We start from the raw sequence: 18,480 nt of genomic DNA on the forward strand, positions 1-18,480 counted from the left end.
GACTGAGTAACTGAACTCAACTGAACCCTGTTACTAAGATCTCCTCTGGCCCCGACCTAGGGGAAAACTGGCAGAAACCAATGGAGACCTGACTTACCAGTCCCAGTCCCAGGGCTGAATTAAGTTGGGTGACCTGCTCATTTCTTCTCCAAGGCTGAGTTTACTTAAAATTTCCTCACTGTATACCCTTCCTCAGTCTCAGGAGTATCCAAACACTCATCAGCTTAAAAATATCCTGACTGTCCAAACACCAACGGCAGCAACAGCCACAGCACCCTCTGGTCCCCTGCCCCTCTTCACCCCACTGTTCACTAAGCAACTACAATGGGCCAGGGCCTGTCTGAATCTACCCAACAGACTGGGAGGTAGAGACTACCATCCCTATTGTTTTTACAGAGTAAGAGTCCAAAGCTGAGTTGAGTGCCTTGTCCGGGGGCTACATGGTTACTAATACGTGGCAGAGCTGGGTTCTTAATAGCAACAATAATCTCAGCAACTTCACTTCGTATCAGACAATGTGTGTTCAGTGCTCTATCTGCATTATCTTACAACAGATGATAAGGCAGCTACTAATTCTTTTTCCCATTTTAGGGAAAAGATGCTTAGAAAGAAGTCAAGTAACTTGTCCAAGAGCCACACCTGTAACAGCAAAGACAGGACATACAGGTGTACTGAACCAAAGCCCATTACAGCACACTATTAAGCCTTGAAGAGTAGTCAGCATAATTCCCAAAGGTCCCACAGTGAAAAAGTGAAGTCGCTCAGTCGTGTCCGACTCTGTGACCCCATGAACTGCAGCCTACCAGGCTTCTCCGTCCAAGGAATTTTCCAGGCAAGAATACTGGAGTGGGTTGCCATTTCCTTCTCCAGGGGATCTTCCCAACCCAGGGATAGAACCCAGGTCTCCTGCATTGTAGGCAGACGCTTTACCGTCTGAGCCACCAGGGAAGTCCAGAGGTCCCATAGAGTGGGAAACGGTATTCAGCTTTCAGCATGTGGTCAAGACCGTGGCCCTGACTTCCCGAAGCAGAGGGCTACCTTGTCCTGCAGGGCTATGCCGAGCTCCTTCTCCAGATGCGCCTGCTTCTCCATCCACTCCTGAGTGGCCCTGCTGTGCTCTTCTGTCAGTTCATTGAGGGCCCCCTGGAGTTGCTGCAGGTGACTGGCAAACTCCCGCAGCTGAGACAGACAAGAGGGAACCCCCATCACCCAGGGTCAAAACTGCCAGAACCACTGCTGTCTGCCTGCTGAACTCCAGGGTCTGCATGGCTCCTGTTATCCTTCCAGCCCTCCTCAAGCCAAACGCAACTAATCACACCTCTAACACAGGACTACTAATCAAAATTTACGGCCACTAGCCAGTCCCTGGCAGTAGCCAATTAAGGAAGGAGGACATTCTCCTCAACCAGCTGGGGGAACTGTCCAGACCAACTCAGTCACACCGGGCTACCAGGTGTGGACCAGAAACCCCAACTCTCACCTTAAAGGAAAGGTCCCCATTCTCCTCAGAAAGCTGGTTAATTCTGCGATCCATCTGGCTCTTCTCTGTCTTCAGATCCTGGCACTGCTTCAGAGTTTCGTGGAGCCGCACAGTGAGGCTGCGGGGGGGTGGGGGGGCGGTGAGGAAAGAGCACATGGCCGCTGCGCTGGGTGCAGAAGGACAGCAGGAGAACCATACCTCTCGTTCTTGCCACGCAGCTCCTCCAGCTCCCTGGGTTCCAGCGGACTGGCCGCCTGCTTCTCGTTGAGCTGAGCGAGGCGGTCAATGCGCTGCTGCATCATGGCTATCTGAGCATCTGCCCCGGAGGAGAGGAGAGGACTCAGCCCAGGATGAGGGGAGGAGCAAGGAGGGAGGGGGCAGCTGGTCCAGGGAAAGAAGGCGGGGGGGGGGGCGTGGATAGCACCAGCTTCCAGGGGGTCAGCCAATGGGCCCAGGGATGAGCTCAGCTCCCAGACCAGCAGAGGAGATGACACAGGAGGCAGAAGGGCCACACCTCAGACAAGCCCAGCACCTTCCCAGATGAAAATCCCAAATGCTGCCCATCCACACACATCTGCCAGCGAGCCAGGCACCTACCCTTCTCGGTGAGGAGCTTGCGGTTCTCAGCCAACTCCAGCTCCAGCTCGTCTCGATTACTTCTCTCATCTGCAAGCTGCTTCTTTAGCCGCCTCATCTGGAACTGTGGGGTCTGCAAGATGTCACCCATGGGGGAGGCTGGAGAACCTGAGAGGAAGCTGAGGAAGGAGATGGCCCAGATGCCATGGTCAGAACCCAAGTAAGGGCGGAAGCAACCAACAACAGACGCGGGTGGTGGTGGGGACGGGCTCTATGGGTGTGCGCACAGGGGCGAGGCCCAAATACCTGGGTTCTGTCTGCAATGCTATCTCGTGCTTTATGATGTGACCTAGAGAAAGCTTCTCTTCTTTCTTCAAGTCTTAATTTCTCTATGCCTCCCCACCCACCACAGCTGCAAAAGGAGGGCACTGTCTTGGCCTTTACAGAACTGCACTAAGAAAAGGGACTTTAGCCTAGTCTTCAAGAAAGCAAGAAATCCCATAAACAGGGACCAGTCTTTGACAGGCATTTTGCCCAGGACAGATCCCAACCAAGTCCCCCACTGATCCTGACATAGGGGAGGACGTCACAGGTCTGTGAGATACTCCAAGCTCTCTGATGACTCAGGGGCTGGTCAACAGTTTGGCCCCTTGGAGGCAGGGATCCGAGCGCTGGGTGTCGAGGGCCTCCCATCCTGGGAGAAGAGGCCCAGCACATACTTGTTACCGCTGGAAGAGGCAACTTTCTGTAGCTCTAGGAAGTGAACCTCCCTCTTGGCCTGGTGGCTGGGTGGGGAGAGCTCTTCAGAGATGGTGCTGGAACGGGGGGAAGGGACAGGAGCTGGAGCAGAAGGAGCAGACAGGCCAAAGAGAGGTCAGTAAGAGGTGGACAGATTTGCATCGTTATGCTACTTGAGAATTTGCCTTAGTGGGGATGAATCAAGACACTTATATGTCAGCTGCAGAGGAAGGCTGGGCAGAGCTTGAAGCCTGGGGTCTGGGTTATCCAGCAGTCAGTGCTCTAAGCCAGGTATGGGGCTTCCCTGCCCAGATGACCAGTGCTATAAGGGCACAGAGGAGTGACAGAGTCCTCTGTGCCCAGAGACCGGACCCGGTGTTCACACTTTTCCCCTCAAGCCACCCTGAGCGGGCTCCTCTCAGTCCCAGTGGCCTCTCAAGTCAGAGCCAGCAGCCTCCTCGCTGAAGCCCTCATTCTGAAATCGTGCACTGCCAGCATGACTTCTTTCTCAAAATCTCCTCTTCCCTTGGCTCTCATGGCGACCTTCACAAGGCCCTCCTACCTCTAACACCCGGGATCCCTCTCTCTCACCTGCTTTCTCTCCCACCTGCCCACCAAGCCCCAGAGTTCTGATGGGGCTTGCGTGCTCTGCCCACAGTGCCCAAGGCTTCCGTGGCCATCCATATACCAACGTGCAAGCCCACAGCCTGGCCCCGAGCCCTCTCCTGCATTCTACACTCACATCTGCAACATCTCCACCTGAAGTTGCTCACGGGGAACCTGAACACAAGGAACACCAAATTCAGCAGCTGGGTGAACATGCCGAGACCCCCAACCCTACACCTGTCGTCATTAGATGGCTCTTCCCCATAGGCAGTGCTCTCACTCTTTCTACTGTACTTCCACCGAGATGCCTGGTAGATTCAATACCTCCCTGTTCTAGCACTTTTTCCTCATCGTACATTCTGGTTTATGTATCTGTCTTCCCACCTAGAACACGAGCAATATGTAAGGAACAACAGTGTTCTAAGACTATGTACTCCCAGCTTGTAAGTTGAGAGTAATGACTGTTAAAACAAAACAAGATGAACACGTGGGTGGTGGGGTAAACCAGGAGAACCGACAGCAGACATGATCACTTACAAATGTCCTGCTGAGCTGCTGCCAGGCACGAGGAGGAGCTCTGTGGGAACTGGGATGAGGGCAACATGGCCAGAAGTCATGTCACTCCATGTTCCACATGTTTCCTAAGCACCCACTCTGTGCTCTGTGTTGGGGCAAACCCCCAGAACTTCCTGACAACTCAGGATCCTAGCAGTCCCCAGCTCTGAAACGACAAGATTGTCAGGAATGGCCCCTACTCACCTTTCTGCAAGAAGCTCTCCAAGTCTTCATTCAGGTTTAGCCCATCCTCATGGTCCAGCACAAATTTGAGAATGACGGCTAACTCAGCCTGGGCCACAGACAGAGAAAGAGCATCACTGAGGTGTTCGGGAGGCCTGCAGGGATGGAGGGCACCATCCTGGAGGTGCCTTAAGGGTCTGCTGGAACCCATCCTTACCCTCAGAGCCCCATGGTCCAGTCCAGAATGTTCCCCCAGAGACATTCCACTCTATTTGTCCCCAGCCCCTCATTTCCCCCAAAGATGCACCCAGGGTCAGACAGAGGTCCAAACTGACTTCACTCCAGACCATGAGATGAGAACAGGTAAGCAAAGCAACCCAGTCAGAAAGCTTTTACACACAGTTCTGTTGGCCCCTCCCAGCTGTTCTCTGTCTTCAGTGAAAACACCTCCAGGGCTCATGCAGGGCTTAACCACCAGCTCAGCTGTAAAATCTTGCCTTCGCTGTCTGAATTCCAAAGCTACAGAGTTGATCTGACTTCCCTGGCCATTTTCCTTATTCCTTTAGAATTTCTTTCTACCAGGTCTATGATCAGCTTAGAGCAGAGAAAAGGTTAAAGGAAGGAAGAAGCCACTTGTTCCTCCCTCAGCACTACAACCCCAACCTGTGACAAGCCACAAGCTAAGTGAGTATGAGATGGGGTGACTCAACACTTCTACCACTAGGTGAAAGGCCACAGCTCTGCGGGCACTGCCCGGCCAGTCACTGACATTCCCCTCTCTGGCACGGCAGCGGCTGCTGCCCTGGGAAACAAAGCCCAGCCACTCACGCAGGAAGCGAGGACATCGTCAGGACCTGCACGGCAGGCAGTGCCCTCTCTAATGGAGCAGATGCGCCCACTCCCCTTCACTTAGGGACCGTGCAGAGGAGGGGAGGGGGGACCCGCTCTGAGCTAGACTGTCACGACAGACAAAGACATCCTCACTGATCCGTCCTAGAGGAAAGGAGGGTGAAATGGAGTGACAGTCTGTGTAAAACACCCACTTAAACATACAGAAGCACATACATGAAGGAAGAATAATTTCTATGTATTATCCAAAGACAGTTCAGGTACAGGTACAGTTAAACATATGTATGTGAAAAAAAGCTGCAAGTATATCCTTTAAAAGTTAGCAATTATTGCTGAGAATGCAATTACTAGCAACTGTTATTTCCTTCTTTGTGCTTCTTGGTATTTTCCAGACTTACTATAATGAATGGCTAAAATCCCTGAAGGAAATCAGTCCTGAATATTCATTGGAAGGACTGATGCTGAAGCTGAAACTCCAATACTTTGGCCACCTGATGCAAAGAACTGACTCATTTGAAAACACCCTGATGCTGGGAAAGACTGAAGGCAGGAGGAGAAGGGGACAACAGAGGATGAGATGGCTGGATGGCATCACCAACTCAATGGACATGGGTTTGGGTGGACTCCGGGAGTTGGTGATGGACAGGGAGGCCTGGCGTGTTGCAGGTCATGGGGTCGCAAAGAGTTGGACACAACTGTATGACTGAACTGAGCTGAAAACTACTATAACATAGTTTTTATAAAGAATAATATATGTTGTTTAGAGAAAAACAACTGGGATGGGGTGAAACATGGGCAAGCCTGTTGGGTGGGGTGGAGGCACAGGGCTTACCTGAATCTTGTATTCAAACTGCTCCCAGTCCCTGAGGCTCCTGGAGCTCATGGAGGAGTGATACAGGAGCAGCATGATCATCTAGAGGCCAAGCCGGAGGAGCCACTGAGCAGGGCTGTCTCTCTTCCCAGTCCCCAACCCCTGCCTTGTTCTGGGGACTCTGAGCTCTTCCAAGACCCTCTGAAAGCTCCTAGAATTCAGCAGCCCCAGGCTGCTGCCCTTAACTGTATCAGGAAACACTTTTCTTTTTTAAAAAATTTATTTATTTATTTTAATTAGGGGCTAGTTACTTTACAATACTGTGGCGGTTTCTGCCATACACTGACATGAATCAGCCATGGGTGTACATGTGTTCCCCCCTCCTGAACCCCCCTCCCACCTCCCTCCCCATCCCATCCCTCTTAATCAAGGATTCAGTGCTCACTGTGCAAAAAGCCGGGAGCCAGAATCCCTGCACTCATGGAACCCAGGGTATGACTCTTAAAGCATCCTCCATATGCTAGCACCCAGAAACAGAAGGGGGGAGTGAACTGGACTGAGCTAAAAAGAAAAATACGACGATAGCCAGCTAAGGCCTGACTCTTGCCAGGTGTCCACAGAGGCCACAATAATGGTCCAGTAAACCTCTTTGTCATTAGGATGGGCTAAAATCCTTGGCTGAATCAAGCCTCAGCTAGGTGGCTGCCTGGACCTACCACCAGCCTCCACAAGGCTCAGGAATAAAGCCTCCACCACTTCTGGGTTGAGAGAAGGCCCCTCTGCAGGCCCCTCTGGTGCCACCCTCTCACCCCCACCAGTTTTGTTTTCCACAGGTACCTTTGCTAGTTCCAGCTCTGAGCCCTCCATCACCTTCTGCACTGACACCAGGCATTCTGGAGAAGAGGGATGTTTTCGGTTTTCTGTAATGACAACAATGTAGAAAACAAGGTGAGTTTCCTGGGAACCATCCCTGAGATCATCAGAACACCTCGCAGTCAGAGAAGCAGAACGGCTGGTGGGGCCAGGAGATGACACGCACATTTCCACCTCAAGTTAGTTCTATCCTGGGCTAGTCCGAGGACTACAGGGACAGTTCAAGGAGAAAATGGGCTGGGAATTCACAGCAGACCTGGGGCCTGATGTAGCACTCACCCACCCGCACACCAACTCCCCCTCAGCACCATAGAGGAGGAGCCCAGAGATTCCAGGTCACTGCAGAGTCTCCTTCCAACAGAGGGTGCAGAGGAAGCCTGCCTGCAGCTGAGTCAGACCAGGGTTGGGAGGAGGATACCTGCTTCTTATGCTGCCGGGGGGGCGGGGCTCCATTACCAATACCCTGCTTTATCTTAATCCATCATCACCTTTCTTATAATCCTCTTGAGGTGGGGATGGCAGATAGCTCCTGGATCAAAGATGAGAACTGCGTCCATAGCTTATGGGGGAGGGGACTGAGAAGCACTGCGCTAGAAGCTCTGAGTGCATGTGTGCTCTGCTGTTCAGGTGCACCCGACTCTTTTTGACCCTGTGGACTATAGCCCACCAGATTCTTCTGTACATGGGCTTCTCCAGGCAAGAATACTGGAGTGCTTGCCATGCATTCCTCCAGGGGGTCTTCCCAACGCAGGGATCAAACCTGCATGTCTCACTGCATTGGCAGGCAGTTTCTTTATTGCCAGCACCACCTGGGAAGAAGCTCTGCATGTGTCCTTTTTTACTCTGCACGTCAATCTTAAGAGCAATTATTAATCATCTTCATTTTACAGACAGGGAACCCATGTCCAGAAAGGTCACACAAAACAGTAGAGTAGAAGGGCAAGACCTCATTCTTAGCCTGTCTGTGCCCCTATACCAAATCACTTAAGCAATTAATTTAGGGTTAGCATGGGAAACTGTTATCCCAGCAAGGGGAAGAAGGTAACCTGGATCTTTCTGTCTCCTTGCAGTGGAAGGAATGGGAACCCAAGGTGATGAGTCCCCAAAATCAACCCCTTGGCTCTACCTGGATCCCAGACTCATACTCCAGGACTGCAGGGATACTCTCCCCCAACTGGTGCAGGCCAGACCCAGAGAAGCCGCTCCGGCCACACTCATCTCGGTGGCACACAGTGGGCGGCCTCAAGCCTCTGCCCCTCCCGACACCTGAGACCTGGTTCTTCTGGCCGCCTGAGCCCAAGGAAGCAGCTCCTTCCCAGCCAGAAAGAAAGGTGCTTACTCTGCAGAAAACTGCACACAAACTCCAGTCTCTCGGGCACTGGTCGCTGCAGGATTTGCTGCCCTTCATCAGTGCCGAGGCTAGGAAAAGAACAAGCGTTAGAAACAGAGTACTTGGCCAGCCTTCCCTCCTGGCTACTGCATTACCTATCACCTTCCCATCCCTTCAGGCTGGGTCTGTGTTGGATCTGACAGACAAACAGGCCAGGCGCTGGAGGCAGGGGAGAAGACAGAGACACCATTTACCCAGAAGGAACTGTGTGGTGGCTGAGGAGTGGGGACTTGAGGCCTGAGGCCCTCCTGGAAAAGACAGCACTCTGCCGCCCCATTTGTGAATATGGGAAAGCTCTGTGGGAAGCGAGCTGAGAGGCGATGGAGGCAGCATAGATGGATGGGAAGTTGGGGTCAATAGTCCGGAATGGCTCACGTGTAAAAGGTCAGGACGCTGGGAACACGTGACAAGAGAACAAGTGCGGGAGGACTATGTACGCGGCTAGAGTGAGACAGGACTATGGAAACGGGAAATCAGATCCAAGAACTGAAAAGAGCAGGCAGGAACAAGGCTCTGAAGTGACACGTCAAAGTTCAACACTCACTAGGCTGAAGGCTGAGGTGGCCTCCGAGGGGCCAGGCCAAGGGACAATCACTCTTGATCTGTGACCTTCTGGGCGCTGGTTTAAGTGGAAAGGTGAGCAAAGTGTGAAGAGCAATGACGGCAGGGAGCAGCAGGGGGCGCTCTCATACAGGCCTGGCCCCAGCCCCTCTGGCTAAGGGCAGTTTCATTTTCAGAAGTGACTACCCTCATTTAAAAGTTAGAAAGTTGACTTTTCTATCTAGGCTACAGCTGAAGATACTGACTAAAAGGCCTCCTGTTCTTCAGATCCCACATCTCCAAGTTTCAACCAACTTTCCAGAGGGTAGGGCAGACTTGAGAATCCCCCTGCAAAGCACAAAAGCATCCCAGCCAAGACTGGGAGTTACTCCCTCCAGCTATGGAGTGATTACAAAGGCTTCTTCCAAGGGAACCCCCACAAGCAGCACTCTGGGTAGCTGGTCTATGATTAGGGACACCTACAAATTCCTTCAGAGATGCTAATCTCCTCACAGACTCCCGAAAGAGCCATCCTCCCTACCCACCCACAATCTGGAATGTTGTGACTCTGCCTCATCACAGAGTAGTAATTTACCTAAGTGTATTCCAATTGATAAAAAAAATAAACATGGTACTTCAGTTAAATGTCTGAGAAATACTGGGTTAAACCCAACTGAACATTTTTCTAAAGAAGAAGGCATAATAGGCATTATTTCCTAAATATATCTGACCACAAAACCCATTTTTTTCCCACTGAGCCCCTGAGATAGTATAGTTGCATGGAACATGCTTTGGAAAACTCTGGTTCTGGGGAAACACAACCCATCCTTTAAGAAGACTGCATTCAAGTTTCATCTTTGGCAGGAAGCCAAACAGAACCATTGCTAGTCATGTCTCCCCCTTCTTCTCAGGCATTCTGACAACATTCACAGACCCATGCGCATCATTTATAAGTGACCACTCTGTGTGAGCTGAAAGATAGGAATACAGCAGGTGCTGAGTACGTATGGGCTGACTGACCGATGAGGAATGCTTTTAACTGGGATGAGCAGAGGTCAACATCAGTAAGGCAAATATCAGGGCTTTAAAGTTTTCTGGGAAAAATACCCCCACTGAACTTTGATTTGCAAGCCTCAGAGATATCAAAGAGATGGGATAGCCTATTTGGTTGAGGCTATTCACACACAGAAAAATGGAGAAACTTGTCAGAGGGTTGACTCTAATGAATTTTCCAAGAGAGAAAGCCAAGTGGCCAAGGAACAAGCATTTGCTCACTTCCCAGAGCTTCTATCTGCCGCCTGCCCAGCCCTTCTCCACTCTTTCCCTGAGAACCAGGTGTCTGATTTCTGTTAGCAACAGTAGGAGCATCACAAACGAATCAGCCAGAACACATTCACCAGTAACGTTTTCCCAAAGAAAGCTGGTCAGCATCGCCCTGTATCTGGGGGGAAGATCAGGGTTACCCTGGGATTTCAATAGCACTTCTATCCAACACACACTCTCTCTCTCTCCCCACTGCTACTCTTCTCCCCACCTGTCTCTTCTCATCTAAAGCTCAGGCAGCACCTTAGAAAATAACTTGGAAAATGGGCATCTTGAATTTTTGACCTGCCTTATGCAAATTTCCCACTGTGTTATAAACTTACAGTGGCTAAACCAAGGATATACATCCTTACCCCTGGACACATCTACTGCTCTTGTCATCAGGCAAGGAAATTTATCTCCTCAAAAGCAAAAGCTTGATCCATCCATGCTGCACACTATTATCTGATACAATGAGGGAAGTCATACCTGGCTGCCTCTCCTTTGGTGATGTTAAAATTAAATTGTAGGTTAGGTATTGCCAGCCTAATGGTTTTACTGGCCATTGATGTTAGTTGCCTAGATCTACTTTCATTAGGGTTTGCAAAATGGCTGTTACATTATGAGTTATAAAAGGCTGACTTACAGGTGGTACACAACTCCATCTATGAAGTACCCTTGAAAAAAACCTTAAAGCTAATTAAATTTAGATCTAATTACCAGTTTATAGGCAACTAGGGGAAGAACAAGTTAAGCAGTACCATGATGATACAATTAACAAAGGTCAGAATTTAAGAAAGTCTACAAGATCAAAAAAAAAAAAAAAAAAAAAAAGAGAGTGGGGTGTAGAGGTAGAAATGAGTAGGAAACAAGACTGGAGGGAAGAGATGGGCCCCTGATGAAAGTTCTGAATACCAAAACTGAAGTTTTTAGATTTCAATCTCTTGGCAATGAAGAGCTGCTGAGGTCCATGAGCTGTTGAGCACAGTTTTGAAAGCAGGATGGAGGAAGGTCCTGAGAGCACGCTACAGGGATACCCAGGACTAAAGACAGGTTAGAGAAGAATGAAGTCATGAGGGTCTGGTATCCAGAATGAGGCAGAGGAAGGGATGTGAGAAATCTCCTGAAAGGACAAACTGAGAAGATGGTGACATTAGAAATCAGTACCCAGGTGAGGGGAGAATTCAAAATGATGTTGAAATGTCCTGTGTCTGGGTAACCAGGAAAGAAAATGGTTATTGTCCAGGAATTCCCTGGCAGTCCAGTGGTTAGGGCTCAGCATTTTCACTTCCAGGGCCCGGATTCTACCCCTGATCAGGGAACTAAGATCCCACAACCCATGCAGTACAACCAAAAGAAAAGGAAATGGCAGTGTCTGTACCAAAATAAGAAATACAGTGACCTCCTTCACTAAGGCAGGTGGGTCAGTCAGAGCCACAGGGACCTTTAAGAAATCATATTAGACACCTCATTATTAATATAAATCTCAAAAGATTAAAAAAACAAAAAAACCCACTCTAGCAAACATCTGTTGTAGGGACACTCAGCCCCACTAGAATATCAACTATATGTTCATTCGCTCATTTTCACCTAACAAACATTAATTAAAATCTAACCACTGCAAAGTCCTAAGTTAGGTGTAGAGAACCTGAAGATGAATTAGACCCAGACCCTGCCCTTCACAAGCTCGGTTCTACCTTGTTTCCCTGTCAATGAGCTGCTGCCCATAAACGCAGCCAACCTGCTTCACAGAGATGCTGACTTCCTGACACCAGTTCCTACATGCTGTGTGTGGATACAACGCATACAGGTGCATACATGATCAGTTGCTCAGTCGTGTCTGACTCTTTGCGACCCCATAGACTATAGCCCACCAGGCTCCTCTCTCCACGGCATTTCCCAGGCAAGAATACTGGAGTGGGTTGCCATTTCCTCCCCCAGGAGATCTTCCTGGCCCAGGGACCAAACCTGTGTTTCCTGCATTGCAGAATATCACTGAGCCACATGAGAAGCCTCAACACTTCAGATCTTGGTCTGGGGGACTCAGCATCTATTGTGCTTTCCTTTAAATTGGGAAAGTCGGTCTTCTCCACTGTCCCCCCCAATTCCTTACATCATGGTTTGCCTATACTTTTGCCCATAGCACAAAGAAGTAAAAGGCCAGTTAGTCTGCCCTTCGTAATTCCTTAAAGTTGAGGATACAGGAAACAAGATGAACCATATGAGCTTTAAAAAGATAAATACAGGTCATGGCTTGACCCATCTTTGCTGGGCTCCAGAAAGGTGAGATGAGAGGAGGCCCCAGTCCAGTCGTTTCTCAAATAACTGAAGTTCAAAGGAAATGTACGAAAGACACAGATATAAAATGAAGAGGCCTAAACTCAGATCTTGGCTACATGACAACAAGCAGCTTATCAAATGCTAATTGACTTCAGAGAATAAGTTAAATGAGGTAGGTGAAAACCCCAGAAATGCTCTATGGGTTAGAGAGGCACAAATCTTTGCAGGGCTAACAAGTTAAAAGACTTTTAGGTGCTGCTTCTTCCTCTCAAGTTTATGAGCTTCCCCTTTCTTCTTCCTGGCCTCACAGGTTGCAAAGAGGGCTTGTGAGGTAAGGATGACCTTGCAAGATAAGGATGAGGGCTACAGAAGACTCTTGTTGAGACAAGAGGACAGGGAACCCCGGGGCAGGCTCCCGGAGGTGTGAACACAGAGACCTGGCAGCTCTCCTACGAACGAGAAATAGCGAGGAAGCCTCCAGATGGGACAAGAGGGAGACCTCTCTCTTAGAGACACAGTGACTGGGAAGACATTCCAATCCTGTGGTGCCTTCTGGCCAACCAGGGAAGGAAATTAAATGCAGTTCCCACCCAAGCCTACAGCTTTGCTAGACAGGCTACAGGGGAAGGCAGTGCAGACTCACATGCCGTCAATGATCCTGATGAAGACACCGCAGTCCTGGAGTTGCAGCACAGCCTCCACCGGGTCACCCAGGCGCAGACTGTTCACCTGCGAGGCAAAGGGAAGCACTCGGTGAAACCGTCGTTGGTGCAAGAAGCCCTGGGGTTTGCTCCTTTCCCCAGGCGGCAATTCTTATTCTGAGTGCCTATGTGCGTCCTAAGTTGCCTCAGTCATGTCCGACTCTCTGTGACCCCCTGGACTATACCCTGCAAGGCTCCTCTGTCTATGGAATTCTACAGGCAAGAATATTGGAGTGGGTTGCTATTCCCTTCTCCCGGGGATCTTCCCGACCCAGGGATCGAACCCACATGTCTCATGTCTCACTGCATCGGCAGGCAGGTTCTTTACCGCTAGTGCCACTTGGGAAGCCCCTTCTGAGTGCCTATAGTTGCAGCTAAAGGAATGCAGAAACTGGCAATTCTAGGACTTTTAATTTCAGCAAAGGAATGTTGCTGCACCAACTCATCCACTAAAGGCCACCTGAAAGCTGCCCTCAGAGTCCTTCCTTTGGCTTCAACTGAATAAAAGCTTAAGTTCTCCCAGAATGTTCCAGCACTCGGGTGTATTTTAAATATAATTGGGCATAAACTGGTTCTAGAAAGAATGAAAGAAACTTGTGCCCCAAGAGAGGAACCTGAGGCAGGGAGTGAGGGGTAGGAAAAAGAAAGGCTTTTTTTCATAGCCCTTTGTATTTCTTGAATGTTTACACCTCAGATATTACATTTACAGCCTTTTGTATCTCTTGATTTTATAGCTCTTGAAATCTGAATTTTGTATCCACTCAAAGTTGATATTAAATACCAGGTATATTTTATATACTCCCACACAAATATAAAATCTCGTAATTGATGCATTTTTAAATTCTTTCCAGACATGAAACTTTGGCTAAGGAAGGGAGAAATGATCAGAACACATGATAACAAAGAAAAAAGGAGGGAGGGAGGAAACGAAGAGCTACAAACCCCAAAGAAAAACATGTCAATTCAGATTCAATTACCTTTCCCGTTCCTGGCCTTCAGGCAGGCATTCATCTAACTCAGTCTTTGCCACTAGAAAGTTCACCACCAGTCACACACAGATGAACCAGGTACACAGGTTATTCAACAAGCATGCATGTTTGACTTCTACAGGAAAACCTCATAAATTCCACTGGTACCAAGTGCAGAAGTCTGGGCTAAAGTTTACCTTTGCGGTACCTTATTAGGAAGGAAGGGTTTGTTTTGCTAAGTCAATCAATCACATATGCAAGACTGAGGGAGAAGGGAGACATATCCTGCTTTACAGGATATAAAAACTTCAGAGTAGTGGTTATGTGCAAATGAGTAGATTCTATTAAATGTACTCTTTATTTTTTTTAATTGAAGTAGTTAATTTACAAAATTGTTAGTTTCATAGTGATTCAGTATTTTTGCAGATTATCCTCTATGGTAGGTTATTACAAAACACTGGAACTAATTCCTTGTGCTATGCAGTATATCCTTGATGCTTATCTATGTAGTGTAGCAGTTAGTCCCACACCCCTAATTTGTCCCTCCCCGTCAAATGTGCTCTCCAACAGGCACTAGGCCAGAGGCTCCCAGACGAGGATTTTGAATCCAGCTCCTCCGTCCACTAACTTGCCAGGAACATTTGTTACGAACTTTGTTTCTTCCTTCGCCTATTTTCTCACTTGTCAAACTTACCTACCTTAGAGGGCCAGTGTGTGTTCAAATGAGATTGTGGACGAAAGAACACATTACCAAATAAGAGGACTAAATGCAAAGCACTATTATGGTCAATAAAAATTAAAATAATGAAACAGATCCAGCAATACTTCTACTTCTTAGTTAAATTAGCTGACTGGACTGGAGAATCATGAGGATGAAAAAAAAAAAATCAGTGATCAGTTACAGAAATGATAGTACTTATTTCCATTAAATAATTTTATATTAAGAACTTCTAAACAAATCTAAATTAAAGTGGATTGAAAGTAAAAAAAAATTTAAGTGTGGAATATAAAATAGAACCTTTCACTGGACTCTTAAAGATAATCATTTATACCATCTTTGGGGGCATGTGTGTGTGTGTGTGTGTGTGTGTCTGTGCGTGCACGCATGTGTGCACACACTCTTAAAGATAATCATTTATACTATCTTTAGGGGAACGGGTGTGTGTGCTTAATCTAATTATAAAATGCCAGTCTGAATTTTTAAAGAAGATTCTGAATATTCCAAGCCACAGTCCCTTCTATCTGTTGAAAATGAAGAGACTGCAATGACTTAAGCATCCAAAAACCATCTTCTTTTAATATCTGAACCTATGTAAAACATTCAAGGGCTATGAATGCTTGTTCACTAACAAGATTGGAAAAAATCATACCAGTTAGCTGGTTTAACTTGAGGAATCAGGACTCATCTTATATCAACTAAGCAATAACTCAGCAATAGTTTCTTTTATGGATATAAAAATACATTTCCTTCCTGTGCATTATTTTGCTCTCAAATGAGAAATCATTTGAAAGCTGAGGAAGCAGACAAGCTCCTTCATCTCTAGTTAGGATATAAAACGTGACAGAGGGCCAAGCTCACTGAAGAATCCAGAACTTCCTGTAAGGCTTCCAGGGTTATTTACGGTTGCTGAATCTTAAAGTTCCTTATATTCCCTACAACAATTTATTCACTATAACTGCTGGGAACAGAATAATTTCAAGCCATACTTCAATTTAAATAAAATATAGGTTTATCTTTACATTATAAAATAAATTATTAAAAACTTGAAAAACAAAAAACTCCACTCACTCTAGTATTTTAATACCTGCACTTCTAACATTTTGATTTCTTTCTTTCTAATCTTTTTTCCTAGGTCATTAAAAAAGAAATCACCGCTGTGATTGTCACATGCATGTGTCTGGGTGGATGACACTCTTCTCACTAACAAGCATTATTCCATGTTGCTACAGTGTTATAAAATCCACTTTAGCTGCCTAACTTGTGTTTAAATTGAAAAACTGTATCTAACTATATTTTAATATATTAATGCACATTCACTGTGATTTTTCAGAAAAGTATACAAATATCTGCTGTTAAATAAAACCAGTCTTTTTTGTGTCTTCTCCGTAAAGGCAGTAGTCACTATAGTAGACTATTATAGTAGTCACTATAAAACCAAGCCTAAAACCAATATAAATAAACTGATAAACTTAAAACAATGTAGCTGAAGGACCCCCTAAAGATCACTTAATCAACTGAACTAGGCACACAGACACTACTCAACCAGTCTTTTCCTGGGGAAGAGGAGAAAGAGATGATGCTTCTAATACAGACATAAAACACTGGAATGTAAATAAAAAATATAGATATAAAACACCCATATTAAACTATACAACTAAAATTTGCATCTATTTCAGAAGCTGAAGACTAAGAATGCACATTTTGTACACTAAACACATTATTTCCTGACTACAGATTTGACAGTGATTAAAGACAGTTTTAGTAAATCCAACCTACTTGGAAATTAAACATTCATTTCCTAATTCTGTAATTTTTTCTTAAAGTTGGCTCTTTAATTGGTCCTTTTTGATTAGTAGTTAGGGTGACTACTAAAATACCCTCTACTGTACCATTACATGCCAGTCAGGATGGCTGCTATCCAAAAGTCTACAAGCAATAAATGCTGGAGAGGGTGTGGAGAAAAGGGAACCCTCTTACACTGTTGGTGGGAATGCAAACTAGTACAGACGCTATGGAGAACAGTGTGGAGATTTCTTAAAAAACTGGAAATATAACTGCCATTTGACCCAGCAATACCACTTCTGGGCATACACACTGAGGAAACCAGATCTGAAAGAGACACGTGCACCCCAATGTTCATCGCAGCACTGTTTATAATAGCCAGCACATGGAAGCAACCTAGATGCCCATCAGCAGATGAATGGATAAGGAAGCTGTGGTACATATACACCATGGAATATTACTCAGCCGTTAAAAAGAATTCATTTGAACCAGTTCTAATGAGATGGATGAAACTGGAGCCCATTATACAGAGTGAAGTAAGCCAGAAAGATAAAGAACATTACAGCATACTAACACATATATATGGAATTTAGAAAGATGGTAATGATAACCCTACATGCAAAACAGAAAAAGAGACACAGAAGTACAGAACAGACTTTTGAACTCTGTGGGAGAAGGTGAGGGTGGGATGTTTTGAAAGAACAGCATGTATATTATCTATGGTGAAACAGATCACCAGCCCAGGTGGGATGCATGAGACAAGTGCTCGGGCCTGGTGCACTGGGAAGACCCAGAGGAATCGGGTGGAGAGGGAGGTGGGAGGGGGGATCGGGATGGGGAATACGTGTAACTCTATGGCTGATTCATATCAATGTATGACAAAACCCACTGAAATGTTGTGAAGTAATTAGCCTCCAACTAATAAAAAAATAAAATAAAATAAAATAAAATACCCTCTACCAAATTGCATGCCCAGGCAATACTTTATTTACTTACTCATTTTATTTATTTATTTATTTATCAGTCATTCTGTGCAGCATATTTATTTATTTATTGGTCACTCTGTGTGGCGTGTTATTTATTTATTTATTTACTGGTCACTCTGTGTGGCATGCAGGACCTTAGTTCCCCAACCACAGATCAAATCCATGCCCCTGCAGTGGAAGCATGGAGTTTTAACCACTGGACTGCCAGGGAATTCCCCCAGGTAATATTTTAATATTTAAGTATTTTTTACAGACATTATCTCATATTCTCATAATAACTCCATGAGGCATTATTATTAAAATGAGGTGCTGAGAGGCTTAAGTAACTTGTCCTGGGTCACAGAGATAAGCCAGAGCAACGACTCTAAGCTGAGCTGTCTGCCTCTAAGATCCACATGTGTCATCATTACACTGTGTGGCTTCTTCTGTTTCTCTGTAGCTTTAAGTTCCCAATGCTCAGCATTATTTTTTCATTTGCCATTGTCTTAGGCAGAAGTATATGAAAAGACCTAGCAGAAGAATTTTGGTGAAGTAATCAAGAAGGCACTAGGAGGACAACGGAAGCTGACAGAAACAGAGCAACGAAAGCAAGGAGAACCTTGCCCTGAGATTAAAGGCCTTTCAAGACCAAAGTCCCTACACGTCAACGAAATTTAGCATCAACCCTTCTTCAGAAACATGAAAGGAAAAAAAAAGAAAGAAACATGCACAAGGAGGGTGCCAACATGGGTTCCCACGCTGCTTTGCAGCCACCTTCCCATCACTCAAAGGGAATATATACCTCAGAGAAGCCCTTCCTAAGCTATACAAGTCAAGTCAGGGGTCACTTCTCAGCAGCGACATCATCAGAAATAATAAAAGTTAAATACCAAGGGGAGGGCTTCCCTGGTGGCTCAGTGGTCAAGAATCCACCTGCCAATGCAGGAGACATGGGTTTGATACCTGGTCCCAGAAGATCCCACCTGTCTCAGAGCAACTAAGCCCACGCAGCACAACTACTGAGTCCAGGAACCACAAGGACTCAGCCCAGGAATTGCAAGGACTCAGCCCCACACTGCAACAAGAGAAGCTGACATGGGTTTGATACCTGGTCCCAGAAGATCCCACCTGTGTCAGAGCAACTAAGCCCACGCAGCACA

General features: G+C 46.7%; 1 protein-coding gene across 10 annotated transcripts in view; it reads right to left on the minus strand.

Annotated features, from left to right (window-relative positions):
- NUMA1 (nuclear mitotic apparatus protein 1) overlaps nt 1-18,480 on the minus strand; it is a 71,602-nt gene that overhangs the window by 13,440 nt on the left and 39,682 nt on the right. For all 10 annotated transcript variants that reach the window (XM_043481228.1, XM_043481227.1, XM_043481229.1 and 7 more), the window contains exons 3-12: nt 12,827-12,912; nt 8,011-8,090; nt 6,636-6,718; nt 5,820-5,900; nt 4,160-4,247; nt 2,776-2,896; nt 2,078-2,235; nt 1,679-1,796; nt 1,481-1,598; nt 1,039-1,179 (exon numbers count right to left, since the gene is read on the minus strand). In XM_043481228.1, the coding sequence (XP_043337163.1) occupies nt 1,039-1,179; nt 1,481-1,598; nt 1,679-1,796; nt 2,078-2,235; nt 2,776-2,896; nt 4,160-4,247; nt 5,820-5,900; nt 6,636-6,718; nt 8,011-8,090; nt 12,827-12,912 (1,074 nt within the window). The remainder of the gene's footprint in view (nt 1-1,038; nt 1,180-1,480; nt 1,599-1,678; nt 1,797-2,077; nt 2,236-2,775; nt 2,897-4,159; nt 4,248-5,819; nt 5,901-6,635; nt 6,719-8,010; nt 8,091-12,826; nt 12,913-18,480) is intronic.

This window comes from Cervus canadensis, chromosome 11 (assembly GCF_019320065.1).
Source record: "Cervus canadensis isolate Bull #8, Minnesota chromosome 11, ASM1932006v1, whole genome shotgun sequence".
Classification (NCBI taxonomy): domain Eukaryota; kingdom Metazoa; phylum Chordata; class Mammalia; order Artiodactyla; family Cervidae; genus Cervus; species Cervus canadensis.